This window comes from Euleptes europaea, chromosome 12 (assembly GCF_029931775.1).
Source record: "Euleptes europaea isolate rEulEur1 chromosome 12, rEulEur1.hap1, whole genome shotgun sequence".
Taxonomy (NCBI): Eukaryota; Metazoa; Chordata; class Lepidosauria; order Squamata; family Sphaerodactylidae; genus Euleptes; species Euleptes europaea.
In genome coordinates, this window is record NC_079323.1 from 974,798 (window position 1) to 995,204 (window position 20,407).

The window sequence follows — 20,407 nt, forward strand, 5'->3', positions numbered from 1 at the left end:
GTTTTCCTCTTTTCCTGCTGCCTTCCACTTTTCCTAGCATGATTGTCTTTTCCAGTGACGCTTGTCTTCTCAGAATGTGACCAAAATACGATAGCCTCCGTTAGTCATTTTAGCTTCTAGGGAGAGTTCAGGCTTGGTTTGATCTAGAACTCACTGATTTGTCTTTTTGGCGGTCCATGGTATCCATAAAACATTTCTCCAACACCACATTTGAAAGGAATCAACTTTCTTCCTGTCCGCTTTCTTTATTGACAGACATTCATACCCATATGTAGAGATGGGGAATAGTACAGTATGAATGATCTTGATCTTGAGCTAGCCAGTAGGGATTGCCCTTTCGGCAGCTGGTCAAGGGGCTTTCTGTGAGGGCATCTATGCTGTGGTGTCATGCCACAGTCCCAAGGGGGAAAAGAGCCACTGCCACCCCGGTGACTAATTGCCACAGCTGCCTTTGGCATTGACAGCCCGCAAGAGGATCCCAGTCGGGCTGGGTGCTCCACCGAGAACATTAACTTGTTTAACACCAATAAGTACCAGTCTGTTTCAACATTCAGATTGCAACTGGACTTTGCTGGACAGACCTCTCTCCCTGGCTCCCCTGCCTCTCCACTATCACGGTGAGCAAAACTCTTCCGATAAGATTACTCCATCCTCACTGGGTCTTCCCTTGCAGTATTTTGCTCACAAGGAGCAGCCATTTCTCTGCGTGCAGACAGACATTCAGGAATGATGCTGGTCCTTCAGGGTCTTCTGAATCTTGGTGAGCAATGCTGTTATTTCTTTTCCCAACTGCTATAAACCCAAATGAAGGCAATGAGGGTGCCGATTCGGAACAATTGTTTGTGTGAGTGATGAGAATGCATTTATGAGATGTTCTGCAGCAGCAGCAACGGTAGAACCAGCAATGGTTAAAACACACCCACGCTAAAATTCAGTCTTATGCAGAATGTCTGTTCTGTGGCAGTATCTGAGACTAGACTCCATGTGAAATGTCGGCACTGCGACCCAGTATCAAATGGATGAATGGCCAGTTTCTCATATGTGTGTGTTAAGGGCCATCAAGCCACTTTCGACTTATGGTGACCCGATGAATTAATGACCTCCCAAGCCTCCCATCCTTAACGGCCTTGCTCAGGTCTTGCAGGGCAAGCGGAGGGCCGTGGGTGGCTTCCTTTATAGGGTCAATCCATCTCTTGTTGGGTCTTCCTCTTTTCCTGCTGCCTTCAACTTTTCCAGTGACTCTTGTCTTCTCATTATGTGACCAAAGTATGATAGCCTCATAGGTAGCCTCAATTGAAGATTGGGGAGGGGCTGTGGCTCAGTGGTAGAACATCTGCTTGGCATGCAGAGGGTCCCAAGTTCACTCCCCAGCATCTTCAGTTAAAGGGACTAGGCAAGTAGGTGATGGGAAAGACCCCTGCCTGAGACCCTGGAGAACCGCTGCTGGTCTGAGTAGACAATGCTGACTTAGATGAACCAATGGTCTGGTTCAGTATCAGGCAGCTTCATGTGTGTTCATGTGAACCCATGTAAAAGATCCATCACCAGTTTTCGTGGCTGATGATGGTAACAGAGTGCTAGTAAGATGTTATTTGGCCTGTTTCCTTCCAGCAGTTCTCCCACCCTTATCGAATCCGCTGCTCCCTGACAGTTTAGCCCTAAATCTAAAACATTGCAATAATATTCCTATCTCACCCAGAGAGCCAGCGTGGTGTAGTGGTTAAGAGCAGTGGTTTGGAGAGGTGGACTCTGATCTGGAGGAACAGGTTTGATTCCCCACTACATGAGTGGCAGAGGCTAATCTGGTGAACCAGATTTGTTTCCCCGTTCCTCCACATGAAGCCAGCTGGGTGACCTTGGGCTAGTCACAGCTCTCTTAGAGCTCTCTCAGCTCCACCTGCCTCACAGGGTGTCTGTTGTGGGGAGGGGAAGGAAAGGTGATTGTAAGCCGGCTTGATTCTTCTTTAAGTGGTAGAGAAAGCCGGCATATAAAAACCAACTCTTCTTCTTCTTCCTGCCAATTCCTTTCAGGAGAGGCAAAAGATCCTGAAATGTTCCTGAGCAGCTGGCCCAATTGTTGAGCTGCTCTTTATGTCCCTGACCATCCACAGTGCAGATAATAGCATAAAATGAGCACAGAATGAACACACTGAAATCTCTACAGAGGGAGAGACTTTTACTAAGGAAATGCAGGTCCAGGGGGAGATATGAGATCTGCAGTAGCATTGATTACATTCTGAGATCAGGTGAACTGAAAGGAGGACGTGACAGATAGATCAATCATGCAAGCACCCTCACATCTTTGATGCATGATGTTCTGGGAGACTGAGTCCACCCCATCTATACTGGGCAGGAATGTGTGCTCGGGCTCTTTTCCTGCTTCTGAAGTGCTTACCTAATTTTTGTGTGTTTTTATGTTTTTAGTCTATTAACTTGCTCTTGTTGATAGCACTGACAGGCAAGTAAGGAATTCCTCTAGACTTTACGAGAGAAATTGCATCTGTGTTGGACACAATCATCCAAAGAGCACCAGGGAATGACAGCTGGGAGCTCAAATGAAACTGGCAACACCTCCTACACAGAATTTCTCCTGCTTCCATTTCCAGGCATCCAGGGATCCAGATACCTCCTTGCCATTCCTTTCTTCTGCTTATTCGTTATAATTGTCATGGCGAACTCTGTCCTGATCTACACCGTGAAGGTAGAAGCCAACCTCCACTCCCCAATGTACCTGCTCATCGCTCTACTCTTTGCGGTCAACATCTGTGGGACTTCAACCGTCCTTCCCAAAATGCTGCAGAGTGTTGTGTTCCATGCCAGCCACATCTCCTTGACCGGCTGCCTTGTGCAAATGTTCTTCCTCTATCTTTCCACTGCTCTAGACTGCAATATTCTTCTCATGATGGCGCTGGACAGGTATGTTGCCATTTGCCACCCTCTGCGCTACATGGACATCATGACCACCAGACTCCTGGTTTTGCTATCCCTGGCATCTTTCGTTTGCACTCTCTTTGTTGTTGGCCCTGTGGTGATCTTGGCTTCACGGGTGCGGTTCTGCCGTTCCAACGTCATCCGCCATTTTGCCTGTGAGCACATGGCTCTCATGAGGTTGTCCTGCAGTGACATCTCAGTCAACAAGATGGTGGGGATGGTCCTGAGATGCATTTACAATATCATCAACCTTAGCTTTCTTCTAGCTTCCTATTGCAAAATTATCCAGACAGCTCTGAAGATCTCATCTGGCAACGTCCGGCACAAAGCTTTCCATACCTGTGGCACTCACCTGATCGTCATCTTCATTTGTTACACCTCCCGCCTCTCCTCTTCCATCGTCTTCCGTATAGCCAAGTCTGCCTCAGCAGATGTCCACAATCTGATTAGCACCCTCTACCTGCTCTTCCCTTGGGCTGTCTACCCCGTTATCTATGGTGTGAGAACCAAAGAAATCAGGGATAACCTCCTGAAACTCTTTAGAAGAAAACTTTCTCCCTTTTAAGTAGCTGTGTAGAAATGTGTTTGTTTATATAATCCACTTACCGGTCAAACTATTTGCTCTTGGGCTTCTGAAGCAGCAAACAATATTAAAACAACTAAACTACCATTGTTTAGAAATATATAATAAATAATGCACAAAATGGATAGTTCATAAACATGCCTTCAGTGATCACTATTGTGTAGGAGGGGGGGTACATGTAGAAATCAGCCAGATTTTTTCTATTCCTGCTCCATCATTAAGGAACAAATTACCAGAAAGTACCAATACAGAAGGCCTCTTACCAGACTGTGGAGGAGATACACATTTAAATCAAACAGGAACTAAAACATTTGGCAAAGCCATAAATCTGATGCGTCTCACTTTTAAAATATAATTTACGCGGTATTTTTGTAAGATGGTTTAGTCCCCCTTTACCCCCATTAGTGTCCCCCATGGAAGCATAATATGATAAAAATGAGAGAAAGAATAATGATTTAATAACATTTGGAAATACTATAAATTCTCAAGGAGAAATAAAATATTGGCAAAAGATGAAGGATGAAGGTAAAAAAGTACAATGGTTATTATATGTCCAGCTGGTTTTAAGATTTTTAAAAGGACATTCTCACAGCAGAAGGTGCAATTAGGGGTCTGGCAGAATTTGAAAATTTGATAACACAGCAAAAAGAACATTTATTGGGAATAATTTATAAGCTATTACCCCCCCCCCCAGCATTTCCGCGAGTTTTGTCCGTGTTTTCTGGATTTGTGTTTAGCCAGCATCCCGAAAAAGTGGGCAAAATGCGCGGAAACGCGTGGGGAGAGTGAGGCAACCTCTGACGGTCAGAAAATGCAAGTATAATCAAAGCAAAGTCCCAAAGCAGTCGGTGGGGTGACCGTGAGGAACCAGCCCTGAATAAAAGGCCTAAGAGAAAATTGATACAAGATGTTTTATTTATGGTACATTACACCAAAGGATATTGAGAAAACGGAAAAGAATTATAAAAGGAAATGTTGGAAATGGAAAGAGATGGATGGCACCTTTTATCATATGTGGTGGATTTGCAAAAAGACAAAAAAAGTATTGGAAAGAAATACATGGTGTAATCCAGAAAAATTTTAAAATCAAATTTGCTATGGATGCCAGGAGTATGCTACTGGGCATCTTGCCCAATAGTATCCCAAAAGTCTTGGAAGGATTATTTAGATCATGATAATGGTGGTCAGAGTTAAATTTGCAACAAAATGGAAAGCAGAAAACTGTCCACGGCGGGAAGATTTGGAAAGTAAACGAGCAGAGTACACAGCAATGGCAAAATTAAGACATTATGTGGATAACAGACCAACCAAATAATTTCAAGGCAAATGGAAAGCATATTCCTTACATTATTCTTAGAAAATTGGGAGTAGAGGAGGATGTAACTGAAACTGATTTCTATCTCATGTCTTCATATCAAAAGGTGTTTAAGAGAAAAACAATCAATTGAATAGTGGGTAGATGACAATTATATGTGAATTTATTTCTAATATCCGGAAATTACTTTTCAATATCTTTGTTTGAATTTATTATAATAATTACTACTGCTTAATGGTTGTTATTTTATCACTGGTTACCACTGCTTAATGGTTATTTCCTCCCTGTTTGTAATATTTAATATTTTTAACACTGTTATGTCATTGTTACGCTATACATATATTTCTTGTTATCTTCCTCCCCACCCCGAGGAAATTGGATGATGTTTTTAACTTCTGTTGTTTTCTTTTCTTTTAATTAATTGAAGTAAATTTTAAAAGAAAAATAATAATTCACAGGGACACCATAAGTTGGAAGCGACTTGATGGCACAACACACACAGCTCAATATCTTGACCAAAACATTTCTTGGCATTTAAGAGCAGAAGCAACTTTCTCCGTGCATTCTTAGAGCTGACTCCAAGCAAACTGCTTCATCACTGATGGATTCTAAAAAAAAAATTATTTGTTTCTAGATAAATTTCTCATTTTTTTCCTGTAATGCCACTACTAATTATGTTAGCTTGCTTGGATACATTGTCTATCATTCAGATTAAAACTTAATTTGATTTCTTGATGTTTTTGTTATTAACTGTACCATGTTTTTTCTACAGAATTATTTAGTTCAATATGCAGTGGCCCAGCTATTGCCAGGGGCTAGCCAAAAGGAACACAGCTTACTGGCTCTTTCCCCACTTAAGGTAGCCCATCTATCATCAACCACAGCCCTTTCCTTTTCTTTTGCAGCTCCCAACCTATGGGACAGGTTTACTCTGCTCTGGTTAGACCTCACCTAGAGTACTGTGTTCAGTTTTGGGCACCGCAATCTAAGGATGTAGACAAGCTGGGACGTGTCCAGAGGAGGGCAACCAAGATGGGGAGGGATCCAGAGACCAAGTCCGATGAGGAAAGGTTGAAGGAGCTGGGGATGTTTAGCCTGGAGAGGAGAAGACTGAGAGGGGACATGATAACCATCTTCAAGGACTTGAAGGGCTGTCATCTTGAGGAGGGTGCCGAGTTGTTTTTTGTTGCCCCAGAAGGTCGGACCAGAACCAACAAGTTGAAATTAAATCAAAAGAGTTTCTGTCTAGACATTAGGAAGAAATTTCTAACAGAGCGGTTCCTCAGTGGTACAGGCTTCCTCAGGAGGTGGTGGGGTCTCCTTCCCTAGAGGTTTTTAAGAAGAGGTTAGATGGCCATCTGTCAGCAATGCTGATTCTGTGACCTTAGGCAGATGATGAGAGGGAGGGCATCTTGGGCATCTTCTGGTCACTAGGGGTGTGGAGGGGGGAGGTAGTTGTGAATTTCCTGCATTGTGCAGGGGGTTGGACTAGATGACCCTGGTGGTACCTTCCAACTCTGATTCTATGATTCTTTGAACAGGCTCCCTGACAGGTTGGGGGGGGGGGTCTTTAACAGTGTTTAGGAAGCACAGGAAGTCCATTTTATTTGCTAGTCCTTTGATCGGGGTGTAGATTATAGGCATTTGGGGAACGGGTTATTTGGGAGTTTAATGTATTTTGTATGTTGCGGGAAGTGTGTTTTATTTTGGAGGTTTGGACTGTGCAAAACCCTCCCAATTAGTTTTAAAAAGTTCTCTGCTTTCTCTTAGCAAAAAACAGGCAGGAGGGGGAAGCCCAAACGCCTTCAGCTCCAACTCGTCGTGTTTTAGAAAGGCGAATGGGCCACCCTGGCTGTAGAAAATTAAACAAAGAGCTCACAACTCCGGCTGGAAGCTGACACTGCAGGCAACCTACAGTTAACACATTATATCTTCCATCAAATCTTTCTGTAGTTTGTAGTTGCCAACCTCCAGGCACTAGCTGGAGATCTCCTGCTATTACAACTGATCTCCAGATGACAGAGATCAGTTCCCTGGGAGAAAATGGCTGTTTTGGCAATGGGACTCTATGGCAATGAAGACCCTCCCCTCCCCAAACCCTGCCCTCCTCAGGCTCCACCCCAAAAACCTCCTGCCGGTGGCAGTGAGAGACCTGGCAATCCTAGTAGTTTGGGTCATGTGAATGATTCCTGTACTTTATATCCTCAACCAAAAATCCAACAGTTATGGAGGAGATGCCCAGTGAGTAATTCCTTTGACTAGAGAAAGTACTTTTTGTGCAGGGAAAGTTGCTCTGATAGTTGAATGAACCCATCTGGGGTAATTGTTGCTTGTGATGCCCTAGAGGGTGTTGTCTTAGCTGGTCCTCTATAGAGGATTCTCTCTGAGCTGATTTAAACGCGTGGATTGCAAGAGGACATTGCTGGAACTTCTGCGTCTCCAGGCTCCTTCTGGCTCCTCTGAATCTTGGTGAGCTGAATTAAATTTCTTTCCAAGTCTACTGAAGACCAAAAGGGGAGCAATGAGAAAGTCTGAGACTACTTGGAGCACTTGGCTATGCAATCCTACGTAGCGTTACTCCAGTCTAAGCCCATTGAAACTAATGGGCTTAGAGTGGATACAAAAGATGTTAGAAATGGCGGAAATGGCAAAACTTACGGCTTTGGTAAACCAAAAAGACAATGCTCAGTTTATGGGCGAATGGGAGGCATGGAGGGCTTACTGTGAGACTGAAACTTATAGGGGGAAACTGCAAGGTTATTCTTTGTTCTAATCCACTGGTCAATAAGATATAGGTAAAAAATTGTAATACTCAAACCCTATCTTTATACCAAATAGTTTATTTTTAAATATATATATATTATTACACATAATATTTAATAACCAAGGTTTGTAAATGATATATTATGTTTTTCCTTTTATTTTCTTTGGTTGAAATGAAGAAATTAGTATGCAATAAGAAAGTTAATGTTAGACATAATATAAAAGAACATTAGGATTAGAATTTTAAATGCAAAAGACCAAACAAGCAAATAGAAAGATGGAGGAGGATGAAGGGGAAGTTTTCACTTATTTAATCTTTTAATAATGATGTATTTTCAACAGCTATATTTTGATACGAATGTTTATGTAGTTATTTTTGAGTATTTGTTGAAAAGCTTCTATATGATTTTATGGAAAATAATAAAATTCTTTTTAAAAAAGAAAAAGAAACTAATGGCCTTAGAGTGCAGTCAGTCCTTAGGATTGCATTGTCAACGGTTCAGGAGAATGCTCCGAAGTTGCTGATACATACAATTGACCTTGTTCCGGAAGATGTTGAGTCCTTCAGACCTATCTTGGGAAGGGAGGTCCCTTTCACTACCTCTTGGGCTGTTTTCCTATTTCTGGCAGATTTATTGAAGAATTGTCTCTTCCTTGTTCTAGCTCTTGAAATTCTCTCTTGGCCCGTCATCCTGCAGATTTAGATTTTGCATACTGTTTATTTGAAGAGCTCATCTGTAAACTTTTTCCAGTATTACCCTTTGCAGTGGGATCCTATAAGGGTTCAGGAACTCTTTCCTCAAAACTATCTCCAGTACCTAAATGCATCATAAGAACAGATGAAGCTGCCTTATACCGAGTCCAACCCTAGGTCCATCCAGGTCCACACTGTGTAACCAGACTGGCAGCAGCTCTTCAGTATCTCCGCTGAACTTTTTTTCTCATCACCTGCTACTTGATACTTTTCACTTGAGATGCCAGGGTTTGAACCTGGAACTTCTGCATGCCAAGCAGATGCTCAGCCACAGCCCTTTCCTCAGCACTTTGGTGCAATGCGTCTTCATAGAATCGGAAGGGGCCATACAGGCCATCTAGTCCAACCCCCTGCTCAATGCAGGATTAGCCTAAAGCATCCCTGACAAGTGTTTGTCCAGCCTCTGCTTAAAGACTGCCAGTGAGGAGCAGTGAGGGGCATTTAATTGAGGAAATATCAATGCATGCATTGCTAGTTTCCAGCTGGACACTGAATCCCCCCAACAGCCTTTGTGGTACCTCTAGGACCTGCCATCTCCTGGTTCCCATGGTGGTGCTTCCTAAGTAATAATGAAAAGCACTCCTTACGGAGGAGATCAACACATGAAAAAAGAAGAGCGTCACCCAATTTCCTCAAAATCTTTGTAGGCACAGCAACTTGGGGTATTTAAAGAACCAATTATAATAATTTCTATCACCTTTTTGAGAATAATTGTGGTTTGCTAGTTTGTCCAGTCTCCTCTCCCCTTTTCCTTCTTGTTGTTGGAGGGAGCGACTCAGCATGCCTGGACACTGGGCAGGGGTGGGGGACACACTACATCACTTTAAGTGCGTATAAGTGTTATCTTCTAGAATGGGATGTCCCTCTCTTTGTCTTAACCTGGGAGCTGCCCTAGGATCCCTCCTCTCTCTGTGCCCATTGCTCTTCCCATTCTCCACATTTTCATGGAATCACATGTATCTACAGATCTCTCCTGCAGAAGCAATGCCTCATACTCCCATACACCTGATGCCTGACTACCTGGCTATTTGTGACAGGGGAAAGTACTCTTTATATTAGGTTTCTCTCTCTTCTTTCGACTGCAAGCTGAATGTAAGCAAAATCTACTTGAATAAGTATAAGTGTTACTTTTTGCAAAGTGCACATCAAAGGCCAATCAGTTTAGACAAAAGTCTACAAACTGAAAGCTGGCCCTGACTGTGGGGAATGTTATATAGAGGGGCTAGTTTAAAACAAGATCCATTCAAACTTTATGGTATCTCCCCCCACACACACACACACACACACATACAACTTTCTGTTGTTTAGCTAGATTCAAGTCCAGTAGCACCTTAGAGACCAACACAAATTTTGGAGAACAAGCTTTCGAGAGTCAGAGCTGTATCTGATGAAGTATGTGATGAAGGGAGCTTTGACTCTCGGAAGCTCATACCCCAAAAATCTTGTCGGCCTCTAAGGTGCTCCTGGACTCGAATCTAGCTCTTCTACTGCTGACCAACATGGGCTGCCCTCTGAAACCTTCTGTTGTTGGCAACTTTTAATAGAAAATCCTTGGCCTTATAGATCTCCTTGGCCTTCTTGGCCTTTTTGCATCTCATGTCTTAAGCTGTGATTCATGACCACAGATGATGGGATATATTTGCTTGTTCTCAAGTTTCCACTGGACTCCTGTTTTGTTTTGCAGCTACATACTACCACACATCTGGATTTATCATACCAGGTGACTAAGCAGGTCTGACTGATCACTGTTGCAATCTTTCCTTCCAGCTGTTTTCAAATGAAATGTGTAATGTGCTCAGATATTGATTATTTTATTAATGACCAACAAGTCCTGAACTGTGCAAGAAACTGGCTTCAGGTCAACCTCACTGAAACCACTCCCCACTAGCAACAGCTCATTGTGCACCAGCAGCCACAATTAAATAAGAAATTCTCTCCTTTTCAGACCTTAATCTCATTCAGGTTGGACACAATCTTCAAACAGACCCCAGGCCATGGCACTTCGGAGCCAGAATGGAACTGCCAACTCCTCTTACACCGAATTTCTCCTGCTTCCATTTCCGGGCATCCAGGAATCCAGATACCTCCTTGCCATTCCCTTCTTCTGCTTATTTGTTATTATTGTCACAGCAAACTCTGTCCTGATCTACACCGTGAAGGTAGAAGCCAGCCTCCACTCCCCAATGTACCTTCTCATTGCTCTACTCTTTGCAGTCAACATCTGTGGGACTTCAACCATCCTTCCCAAAATGCTACTGAGTTTTGTGTTCCACGCCAGCCGCATCTCCTTGACCGGCTGCCTTGTGCAAATGTTCTTCCTCTATTTTACGACTGTCCTAGATTGCAGCATTCTTCTCATGATGGCGCTGGACAGGTATGTCGCCATCTGCCACCCACTTCGCTACACAGACATCATGAGCAACAGACTTCTGATCTTTCTAACTTTTGCTTCCTTGGTTCGGAGCCTCTCCATAGTTGGCCCTGTGGTGATCTTGGCTTCGCGGGTGAGGTTCTGCCGCTCCAACGTCATCAGCCATTTTGCCTGTGAACACATGGCTCTCATGAGGTTGTCCTGCAGTGACATCTCAATCAATAAGAAAGTAGGGATGGCTATGAGATGCGTTGACATGATAGTGGATCTTAGTTTCCTTCTAGCTTCCTACAGCAAAATTATCCACACGGCTTTGAAGATCTCGTCTGGCAATGTCCGGCACAAAGCCTTCCACACCTGTGGCACACACCTGATCATCATCTTCATCGGCTATTCCTCCCGTCTCTCTTCTTCCATCGTCTTCCGTGTAGCCAAGTCTGCCTCGGAAGATGTCCACAATCTGCTTAGCGCCATCTACCTGCTGTTCCCCTGGGCTGTCAACCCCATTATCTATGGCGTAAGAACCAAAGAAATCAGGGACAAACTCTACAAACTCTTCAAGAAAAAATGGCCTCCCCTTAGGCAACATCTGTGAATGAAACGTTTTAATTCTCTTTAGGTATGGTGGAATAGCCAAAGGAAGCCCACTTGACACAACTGTGAGCTCGCTAATTCATGGTGTAGTGGTTAAGAGCAGTGGTTTGGAGCAGTGGACTCTCATCTGGAGAACCGGGTTCGATTCCCCATTCCTCCACATGAGCGGCGGAGGCTAATCTGGTGAACTGGGTTGGTTTTCCCACTCCTACGCATGAAGCCAGCTGGGTGACCTTGGGCTAGTCACAGCTCTCTTAGAGCTCTCTCAGCCCCACCTACTTCACAGGGTGTCTGTTGTGGGGAGGGGAAGGGAAGGGGATTGTAAGACAGTTTGAGTCTTCTTTAAGTGGTAGAGAAAGTTGGCATATAAAAACCAATTCTTATTCTTATTCTAGAAATACAATTTGGAGTCATTATAAGGAAAGCACCTTTCCTAAGCTCCACCTCCAACGTGTGTCCGTTAAGTGCCGTCAAGTCGCTTCCGACTCCTGGCGACCCTATGAATCAATGTCCTCCAAAACATCCTGTCATCAACAGCCTTGCTCAGGTCTTGCCAACTGAGGGCCACCCCCAATATCTCCAGGTACTTCCCAACCTGGAGCCGGCAACCTTGGGTGGACTGGTTGGCGCAATTAACATGCACATTTCTGCCGTAGCATTGTGGGATACAAGTTTTGGCTTTGCCTGCGAACTGCTAAAGAAACTTGAAAATTGGCTTGACCAGAGATGGTGGCAGGACAGAAACACTGACCTCCTCCTACCAGGAAGATGGTTCTATAACTCCTCCTGGCAGGCCCTGGAGTGCTGCTGAGGCCAGAACTCCCACCGAAGGGAATCAGCCCCATACAAGACTGTGGCTATCATTCAAATAATGGTTGTTCGGCATTTTGGCATTTCAGAAACCTCTTTTAAACCCTGGATGTTCCCAGGAGACAGAGTTGTCTGTTCTTCTGAGAACCACTACCTCCACAAGGAAGGCAAATTTGTGTGGGGTGGGAATTTGGGTTGGCAAGGAGTCCATTATGTTCTACATAGAACTTGCTACATAGAACTTACATAGAACTTCTCTCTAGTACCAGAGGAGCATGCCTATTATATTAGGTGCGGTGGAACACAGGCGGGATAATGCTGCTGCAGTCGTCTTGCTTGTGGGCTTCCTGGAGGCACCCGGTTGGCCACTGTGTGAACAGACTGCTGGACTTGATGGGCTTGGGTCTGAGCCAGCAGGGCTTTTCTTATGTTCTTATGCTTGTGGGAATCTTCACTTCAGAACCTGCATTTTGAATCTTGTCTTTAAAATATTTGTTCACAAATGTACGTCAACCATAAGACATGGGTTATATTAAACTAGCAATGGGAGGGGGTGCAGTATTCCCTTACTACTGTGTTGTACTGTTTAGAACGTGCCAAAAACAAACAAAAATAAACTTATCGTAATGAATGAAAAAACTCTGTCTGGTACTGATAAGCCTGTCTTATTGTATCAATATTCAATCACAATAAAACAGTAGGAGGTTGAAGATTCAAGCAGTTTGTTTTATTGGCAAATACACAAAACTCCTGGTGAAAATTGCCTGAAGCGCAGGACAATTCACACGCACATCAAAGGGTTGCAAGCATGAATATAGACTTCGATAATGGGTGGTTACAGAGGCGTAATACACACGTAAGACCCAACTGCCCAATACTTGGGACCCCCCACATTAGCATAACCTATAACAGAATTGAAGGCGTTGCAGAGAAAGTGGTGATCTAATGCTCTCTAATGAGCAGGGAAGACCCACCAGTGTCAGGTGCTTCTGTGTTTGATCCTAAGTTTCTGCAATTCTTCTTATCTTGGACTCTGCCAGCTGCCAGAACTAACTGAGTTTTCCTAGCTGGCCCCTATGTGTGGGGAGCCAGCTCATGAAAGCACACTGGGGCCTTCTATGGATTTTCTAATTAGCTTCTAACTAGCAAAGCTGGGCCTCTTATACTCAGGCCTTTAACATATATGTGCTTGGTGTAACTTTAATCATAGATGCCAACTCTTATATATTGAGTATGGCATATTCCTAAGTGCAGGGCCTGGTACCCTCACAGGGCCTGGAGTCAGCCTGGCATCTGTGACTCAGCACTTAGGTCGCATGAACACATGAAGCTGCCTTCTACTGAATCAGACCCTCGGTCCATCAGAGTCAGTATTGTCTCCTCAAACCGGCAGTGGCTACTCCAGGGTCTCAGGCACAGAGGTCTTTCACATCACCTACTTGCCCAGTCCCTTTAACTGGAGATGCCGGGAATTGAACCTGGGACCTTCTGCATGCCAAGCAGATGCTCTGCCACTGAGCCACGGTCCTTGGGGCCTTGGCTCAGCTGTAATGACTGCAGCTCTCGGGGGGGGGGGGCTGGGGGGAATAAATACTCTAGGAAGAGTTCCACGTCCCCAATCATCTTTCAAAAGCCAGACCAGAATAATTTCAGGAGCAGTTCTCGAAGCCTGGAAGGATGAATGCTCAAAATGTGAATTCCTGAACCTCACTGCGGTCACATGTGTACTGGAACATCTGCAGCGTGGACCCTGTGGCAGAACAGAGCCAACGCGCAAAGCATCCAACTATTTCACCGCTGGCAGAATTCCTGACGCATCTCAGGTTAGCCACCTTGTTGCAGGTGTGTGGTGGGCGTTCTTCTCACCTGGTTCCAGTAACTGATGTGTTCCTGCAATCATTTCCATGCCTGCAGCTGTGGAGAAGTTTACATCGGGACCACAAAACGCAGCATACAAACAAGGATAAAAGAACATGAAAGATACTGCAGACTTGCCCAACCTGAGAAATCAGCAGTGGCTGAACATGGACTGACACAAACAGGACACAGGGTCTTATTCCAAGACACTGAAAGACTGGACAATTCTACCAACTATTTTGTCAGATTGCACAGAGAAGCCATTGAAATTCATAAACATCAGCACAACTTTAACAGAAAAGAGGAGAGTTTAAGAATGAATAAGGCTTGGCTTCCTGCCCTGAAAAACCTCCAGACAAAGACAACATTCAACAATAGCCATACAGATTAGCTTTGGATTACACACATTAACAGATCACTTCAGGATACAATGGTTCCATATTAACATACCATACCCTCATTAGCACATTATCTTGATACTTACAGGACAATACTTTTGCAGGACAATACTCAGCTCAAACCCAACCCCTTTCTGACTATATATTACTCTTCCTACACCCTTGACACTGAGACACTGTCCTTCAGTGTTACTACTCTGAAGATGCCTGCCACAGTTGCTGGCGAAACGTCAGGAAAGAAAATTCCAAGACCACGGTTACACAGCCCGGATAACCTACAAGAACCAATGAACTCTGACCGTGAAAGCCTTCGACAATATTTCCATGCCTGTTTGTGAGAAGTGAGACTTTGCATGCTTCCATTATAATATCAGAAAACAGGCAGCTGAAGACGCAGAGGCAGGGAAGGGTATGTTTTAAGAATTGTGGGCATGATGCTGAGACGCCTTCATTCCCCACTGCTCTCCACACACACACAAACACACTGCATGGCGTATCTGTCATTCATCTCTGAAACTACCACCTGCCCGGTTGTGAGCCCTCCCACTCTTTGAGCCTGGGGGCTGTGCCAGCGCCAGCCTGGTTTGCCCAAGGACTCCCAATGCCAGCTGTGCTTGACCCATCCCTTGCTTGGTTGCTGCTGCCAAAACTGTGGCTACCCACAGGTTGAGGGAGGGGTTGTGGCTCATTGATAGAGCATCTGCTTGGCATGCAGAAGGTCCCAGGTTCAATCCCTGGCATCTCCAGTTTAAAAAGGAGAAAGTTAAAAAAGAAAGACCTCCGCCTGAGACCCTGGAGAGCTGCTGCCAGTCTGAGTGGGCAATAAAGACCTTGATGGGCTGAGAGGTCTGATTCAGTGTAAGGCAGGCAGCTCCACAGCTCTGCACGTGATTACACTGCACCCAGAAGCTCATCTACACCAGGATCAATCTCCCCTGACCTTAGGTATCAATAAAACTATGACAAAAAATGCGACAGTCACATAAATTGAAATTTGCCTTCATGAGTCCACCTCTTTTCTTTCTCATGCCCTTGGTGGAACCCACTTTCCCCTTCTGCTCCCAAGCTGTATTTAGCTAATTTTGAGAACATCTTCAGAATGAGGAAGCCCCCAGCAGTCGGGAACTTCTCCCACACGGAGTTTGTTCTGCTCGGCTTCCCCGGCCTGCGAGAATCCAGATCTCTCCTTTTTATTCCATTCTTCTGCCTCTACCTGATCAACTTGGTGGCCAACTGCACTGTGATCTACATCATCCAGGTGGAGGAGAGTTTGCATAGCCCCATGTACTTCCTGATCTTGTTCCTCTCCACCATTGGACTGTGTGGGGCCAATGCCGTTCTCCCACAAATGCTGGTGGGCTTCTTGCTCCATCCCTACCACATCTCTCTGCCCAGTTGTTTGCTCCAGATGTTTTTCATCTACCTGATGATCATCCTGGACTCCTCCATCCTTCTCGCCTTGGCTCTGGACAGGTATGTCGCCATCTGCAACCCATTGCGATACACAGACATCATGACCAAGCATCTCCTGGCCGTGCTGAGCCTGGCGGCCTTCCTGCGAGCCCTGTCTGTGGTCTGCCCCATGGTCTCTCTGGCCTCCAACCTTCCCTTCTGCCGTTCCAACGTCATCCGACATTTTGCTTGTGAGCACATGGCACTGGTGAGCTTGGCCTGTGGAAGCACAATTCGGAACAGTCTCATGGGAATGGTGATAGGAGCCTTCATTATCGTCTTCGACACGGTCTGTATCCTGGTGTCGTACGCACTGATCGTGCACGCCGCCCTGAAGATCGCTTCAGGCAGCCTCCGGCAGAAAGCCTTCCACACCTGCAGCACCCAGCTGCTGGTGATGCTCTTCATGTACTCCTCCTGCCTCTCCTCGTCCATCGTGTACAGAGTGGGCCGCTCCGTCTCGCAGGACGTCCACAACCTCCTGAGCGCCGTTTACTTGCTGCTCCCGTCCACGATCAACCCCATCATCTACGGCATCAGAACCCAGGAGATCAGGCAGCGCGTCCAGAGATCGCTCTGGAGGAGGCCGGCCGGTCATGCACAGGTATCTTTCGTCCGCTGTAACGAATAACTGAGCAGCAACTTAGGAGACGACCAGGAACAAAATGGTAGAGGCTGCTGTAACGTGATGCACAACAGAACATCCCAACTTAGAATCATAGAATCATAAGAGTTGTAAGGGACCACCAGGGTCATCTAGTCCAACCCCCTGCACAATGCAGGACATTCACAACTACCTCTCCCCACACACACACACACACCCAGTGACCCCTACTCCATGCCCAGAAGATGGCCAGGATGCCCTCCCTCTCAATATCTGTCTAAGGTCATAGAATCAGCATTGCTGACAGATGGCCATCTAGCCTCTGCTTCAGGGAAGGAGAGCCCTCCACCTCCCAAGGAAGCCTGTTCCACTGAGAAACTTCATGTATATGCTAATGGGGTCTGGCCTTGACGAGACTGAAAGGGGAAAAGACCTTGGGGTCATAGAAGATCAATGAGAGTGTCAACCCAGTGTGTTGGAGTAACAAAAAGGGCAAACTCTATGTTGGGGATTATTAGGAAAGGGATTGAAAATAAAACGGCCGATATTATAATGCCCCTGTATAGATCTATGGCGCAGCCTCGTTTGGAATACGGTCTGCAGTTCTGGTCACCGTATCTCAAAATTGACATCACAGAGCTGGAAAAAGCACAGAAAAAGACAACCAAGATTAGGGGGTTGGAGCACCTTCGCTTTGAGGAAAGGCTGGAGAGACTGGGACTGTTCAGTTTAGAAAGGAGATGACTTGCGGTGGGGGGGGAATGACATGATGGAGGTTTATAAAATTGTGCAGGGGGTGGAGGGGGGTGGAGAGAGTTAGCAAAAAGAACTTTTCCTCCCTCTCCCAAAATACCAGAATTCAAAGGCAGATGGGCAGTAGACCTCTTTACAAAGAGAGTGATTAAAATGTAGAGTTCACTGCCAGAGGGGGCACTGAGGACCACAGGCACAGACAGCCTTGAAAGGGGAGAGATTCATGAAGGTCTATCAGTGGCTAATAGCCACAGTGACTAGAGAACCTCCATGTTCAGAGGCAGTCAACCTCTGAATATCACTTCTAGGGGACCACAGCAGGGGAAGGCTTTGGCCTCTGTGGACTGTTGTCGGCCCTCCAGAGGAACTGATTGGTTGCAGTGTGAGACGGGATGTTGGACTAGATACACCCTCACTGGTCTGATCCATCAGGGCTCATGTTATTTCGTGAAACTGTTCCTTTTAAAAATCCAAAAAAGAAAATGTTTGGCTCCTCTGTTTGCCTTTGAAGTCTCCACCTACCAGACACTGCTTCTTGACCCAAGGGGGGTGGGGGGCGCAAAGGATCCTTTGGTAGATTTCAGTTCTGTGCTTCAGTACGTAAATAAATATTCCAGTTCTTTTAACGTGTCTTCTTGGCATGCTCCAAAGCTTCATTCTTCAGATCGGTTTGTAAATTCTAAGCTAGTAACGGAGACCCAGGTTCAAACCTGCAATCTGCCATGGAAGCTCACTGGGTGACCTTGGGCCAATCAGTCTAACCTACCTCACAGGGTTGTTGCAAAGATAAAATGGAGGCGAGAACGATGTATGCTGTTTTGGGTCCCCATTGGGGAGAAAAGCAGGATATAAATGAATTAAATAAACAAACAGGGGAGGAGCTGTGGCTCAATGGGAGAACATCTGCTTTGCATGCAGAAGGGTCTCAAGTTCAATCCCTGGAAGCATCTCCAGTTAAAAGGACCAAGCAGGAGGTGTCGTGAAAGACGTCTGCCTGAGACCCTGGAAGGCTGCTGCCAGTCTGAGTAGACAATCTTGAGGGACCAAGGGTCTCAATCAGCATCAGACAGATTCATGTGTGTTCAAATTTGTGTGCCAGGGACACTGGAGCGGCAATGCACATTACACTCCCTGGCACAGGGAGTTTCCTGCCCAGGGCGACCCAGCAATGCCATGCCCACCTCCACCCAGTGCACCACCCCTAGCTGTTGGGAAAATAAAGGCGCAGGGGCTGCTTCACACAATTTCTAGCACTTATTCCTGTTTCAGCATTTGGGTTTCCTTGGTGCAGGTTTTCAAGCAGAGAACAGACTAAACCAAAAGGAGGAACAGTGCATGTTACTATAGTTTCTACAGAGTTGCTTCCCATTCGCTTTCTGGCTTAGATTATTTACGGAAAGTTCTCCAAAGGGCGCAGAAGAAATAAGCCCAGGAGCAGGGCAGAGGACGCCAACAGGCTTGGAAGCAGAAATTTTAAGGACAGGCCTGAATCTGCAGGACAGGCAGGCTCCTCGAAAGACCGCTACCACCCCACATACCCACACCGGGGAGCCATGATTGTCAGAGGGGCCCTGTTGCCTCCACACGTGGTAGGGAAGCTGGGTTCGTTGCTGTGTGACGCGTGAAGAAACCCTGGTAACAAACTCTGGGCTGGAGATTGTTACCACAGCCGGCCATATTCAATTTATAGTACTGAAGTGTTTTCATTGGGAGCAGGGTGTTGGGAGCTGGCCGTGCAGGGGTGGGCATTTGGAGGCAAGCCTTAGCATCTCTAAAGGCCCACAAGTCAGAAGGTGGGGAGTTGGGGACAGAGCTGAACGGGCCCTTGTGAACAAGGATGGATCAATCGCACTGAATGGGGAGAAACTAATGACCGGTCCCATGCAGCACCACCTTTCCATGGCAAAGTTTGGTTTAAAATGTTTGGGTGTAGCCCCAGGGAACACGCCCAGAGCAAAGTCTGGCCCTTCGATTCCTTCGATTTTGACAGATCTCGAATGTTCATCCTGACTCAGACCCCGCCCCCAGCCAGCCATCCCATAACCTTCCAGTTTATTTAGACCTTGCCTGAAAAGTGGGTTCGAAAGCTGCACATTAAGCCAAACTCAGAAGATGACAAGAACACTTGCTGGCTGAATCTTTAAATTGTTAGTTAAATTGTGGAACTCCCTGCCCCAGGATGATGGCTGCCAACTTGGAAGGCTTTAAGAGGGGAGTGGACATGTTCATGGAGGAGAGGGCTATCCACGGCTACTAGTCAAAACAGATACTAGTCATGATGCATGGCTATTCTCTCCAACCTCAGAGGAGCACACCTATTACATTAGGTGCTGAGGAACACAAGCAGGGTAATGCTGCTGCAGTCACCTTGTTCGGGGGCTTCCTAGAGGCACCTGGTTGGCCACTGTGTGAACAGACTGCTGGACTTGAGGGGTCTGGATCTAATCCAGTAGGGCTTTTCTTATGTCCTGTGCAGAGCCCGCAAGCTAAGACCTTGGCTGATTCTCGTCCCCCAACCCTCACGTAAGGTCTACATTCCCAGGCCCTTTCCCCTCAAGGAACACGACAACACCTACTTCACGCTCTGGCTTTATTGATGCGTCTGAATTGGTTGAGAGGATTCAGGTCTTCTTGTGAAAGACCTGAACTCAATAAATAGTGAAGACTTTGGGCCACCGCATTCTGATTACCCTGGCCTAGGGGCAAAAGAGAAAGCCTTAACAATCCTTTGCTTATAAAAATTGCCCAGCATAACGAACGCAGCTCTTGAAAAAAGGGCAGGGGTGTTTCATAGCAGCTTTATTGCAAAGAATAACACTGCTAAACCAAACACACTTGGGATGCTTAACCTACAGTCTTCCGTGGTTTCTCCAACTATAGAACAAAAAAAGGTTGTGTGTCCTAAACAGCACACCTCTGTGTCCGCTCGAGATGAACAGCACAGCCAGTGTTATGACAGGAACTGTCTATGGACAGACGAGAGCTAAACTTCTTTGTGAGACTCATGACCCACCTGCACACACCCAGACTGTGAGAGCGCTCAGGGGACAGGCAGAGCCACCTACAACTACAGCTATCCCAGAAGCCACCTCTCTTTGGCGGCGGCACAGGAGCTAAACGGTGGGCACCAGATTGTCAAAGGAGTCTAATCCCCTAAGTGTAACATACACGAACTCTTCTTCACATGAATACTTACAAAAGTCGTCTTTCTGTGATGCATAA

At 45.8% G+C, this 20,407-nt stretch overlaps 3 protein-coding genes across 3 annotated transcripts; all 3 read left to right on the plus strand.

Moving 5' to 3' along the window:
• Window positions 1-2,536: 2,536 nt before the first annotated feature.
• LOC130485586 (olfactory receptor 52K1-like) lies at window positions 2,537-3,496 on the plus strand. Its single transcript, XM_056858801.1, has one exon. The coding sequence runs from the start codon at window positions 2,537-2,539 to the stop codon at window positions 3,494-3,496; it is 960 nt and encodes a 319-aa protein (XP_056714779.1).
• Window positions 3,497-10,340: 6,844 nt separating this feature from the next.
• Window positions 10,341-11,312, plus strand: LOC130485587 (olfactory receptor 52K1-like). Its single transcript, XM_056858803.1, has one exon. The coding sequence runs from the start codon at window positions 10,341-10,343 to the stop codon at window positions 11,310-11,312; it is 972 nt and encodes a 323-aa protein (XP_056714781.1).
• Window positions 11,313-15,475: 4,163 nt separating this feature from the next.
• On the plus strand, window positions 15,476-16,459 carry LOC130485588 (olfactory receptor 52K1-like). The gene has a single exon (XM_056858804.1). The coding sequence runs from the start codon at window positions 15,476-15,478 to the stop codon at window positions 16,457-16,459; it is 984 nt and encodes a 327-aa protein (XP_056714782.1).
• Window positions 16,460-20,407: the final 3,948 nt, after the last annotated feature.

Coding starts and splice junctions, on each gene's coding strand:
- LOC130485586 (XM_056858801.1), top strand. CDS start 2,537: ATGACAGCTGGGAGCTCAAATGAAACTGGCAACACCTCCTACACAGAA.
- LOC130485587 (XM_056858803.1), top strand. CDS start 10,341: ATGGCACTTCGGAGCCAGAATGGAACTGCCAACTCCTCTTACACCGAA.
- LOC130485588 (XM_056858804.1), top strand. CDS start 15,476: ATGAGGAAGCCCCCAGCAGTCGGGAACTTCTCCCACACGGAGTTTGTT.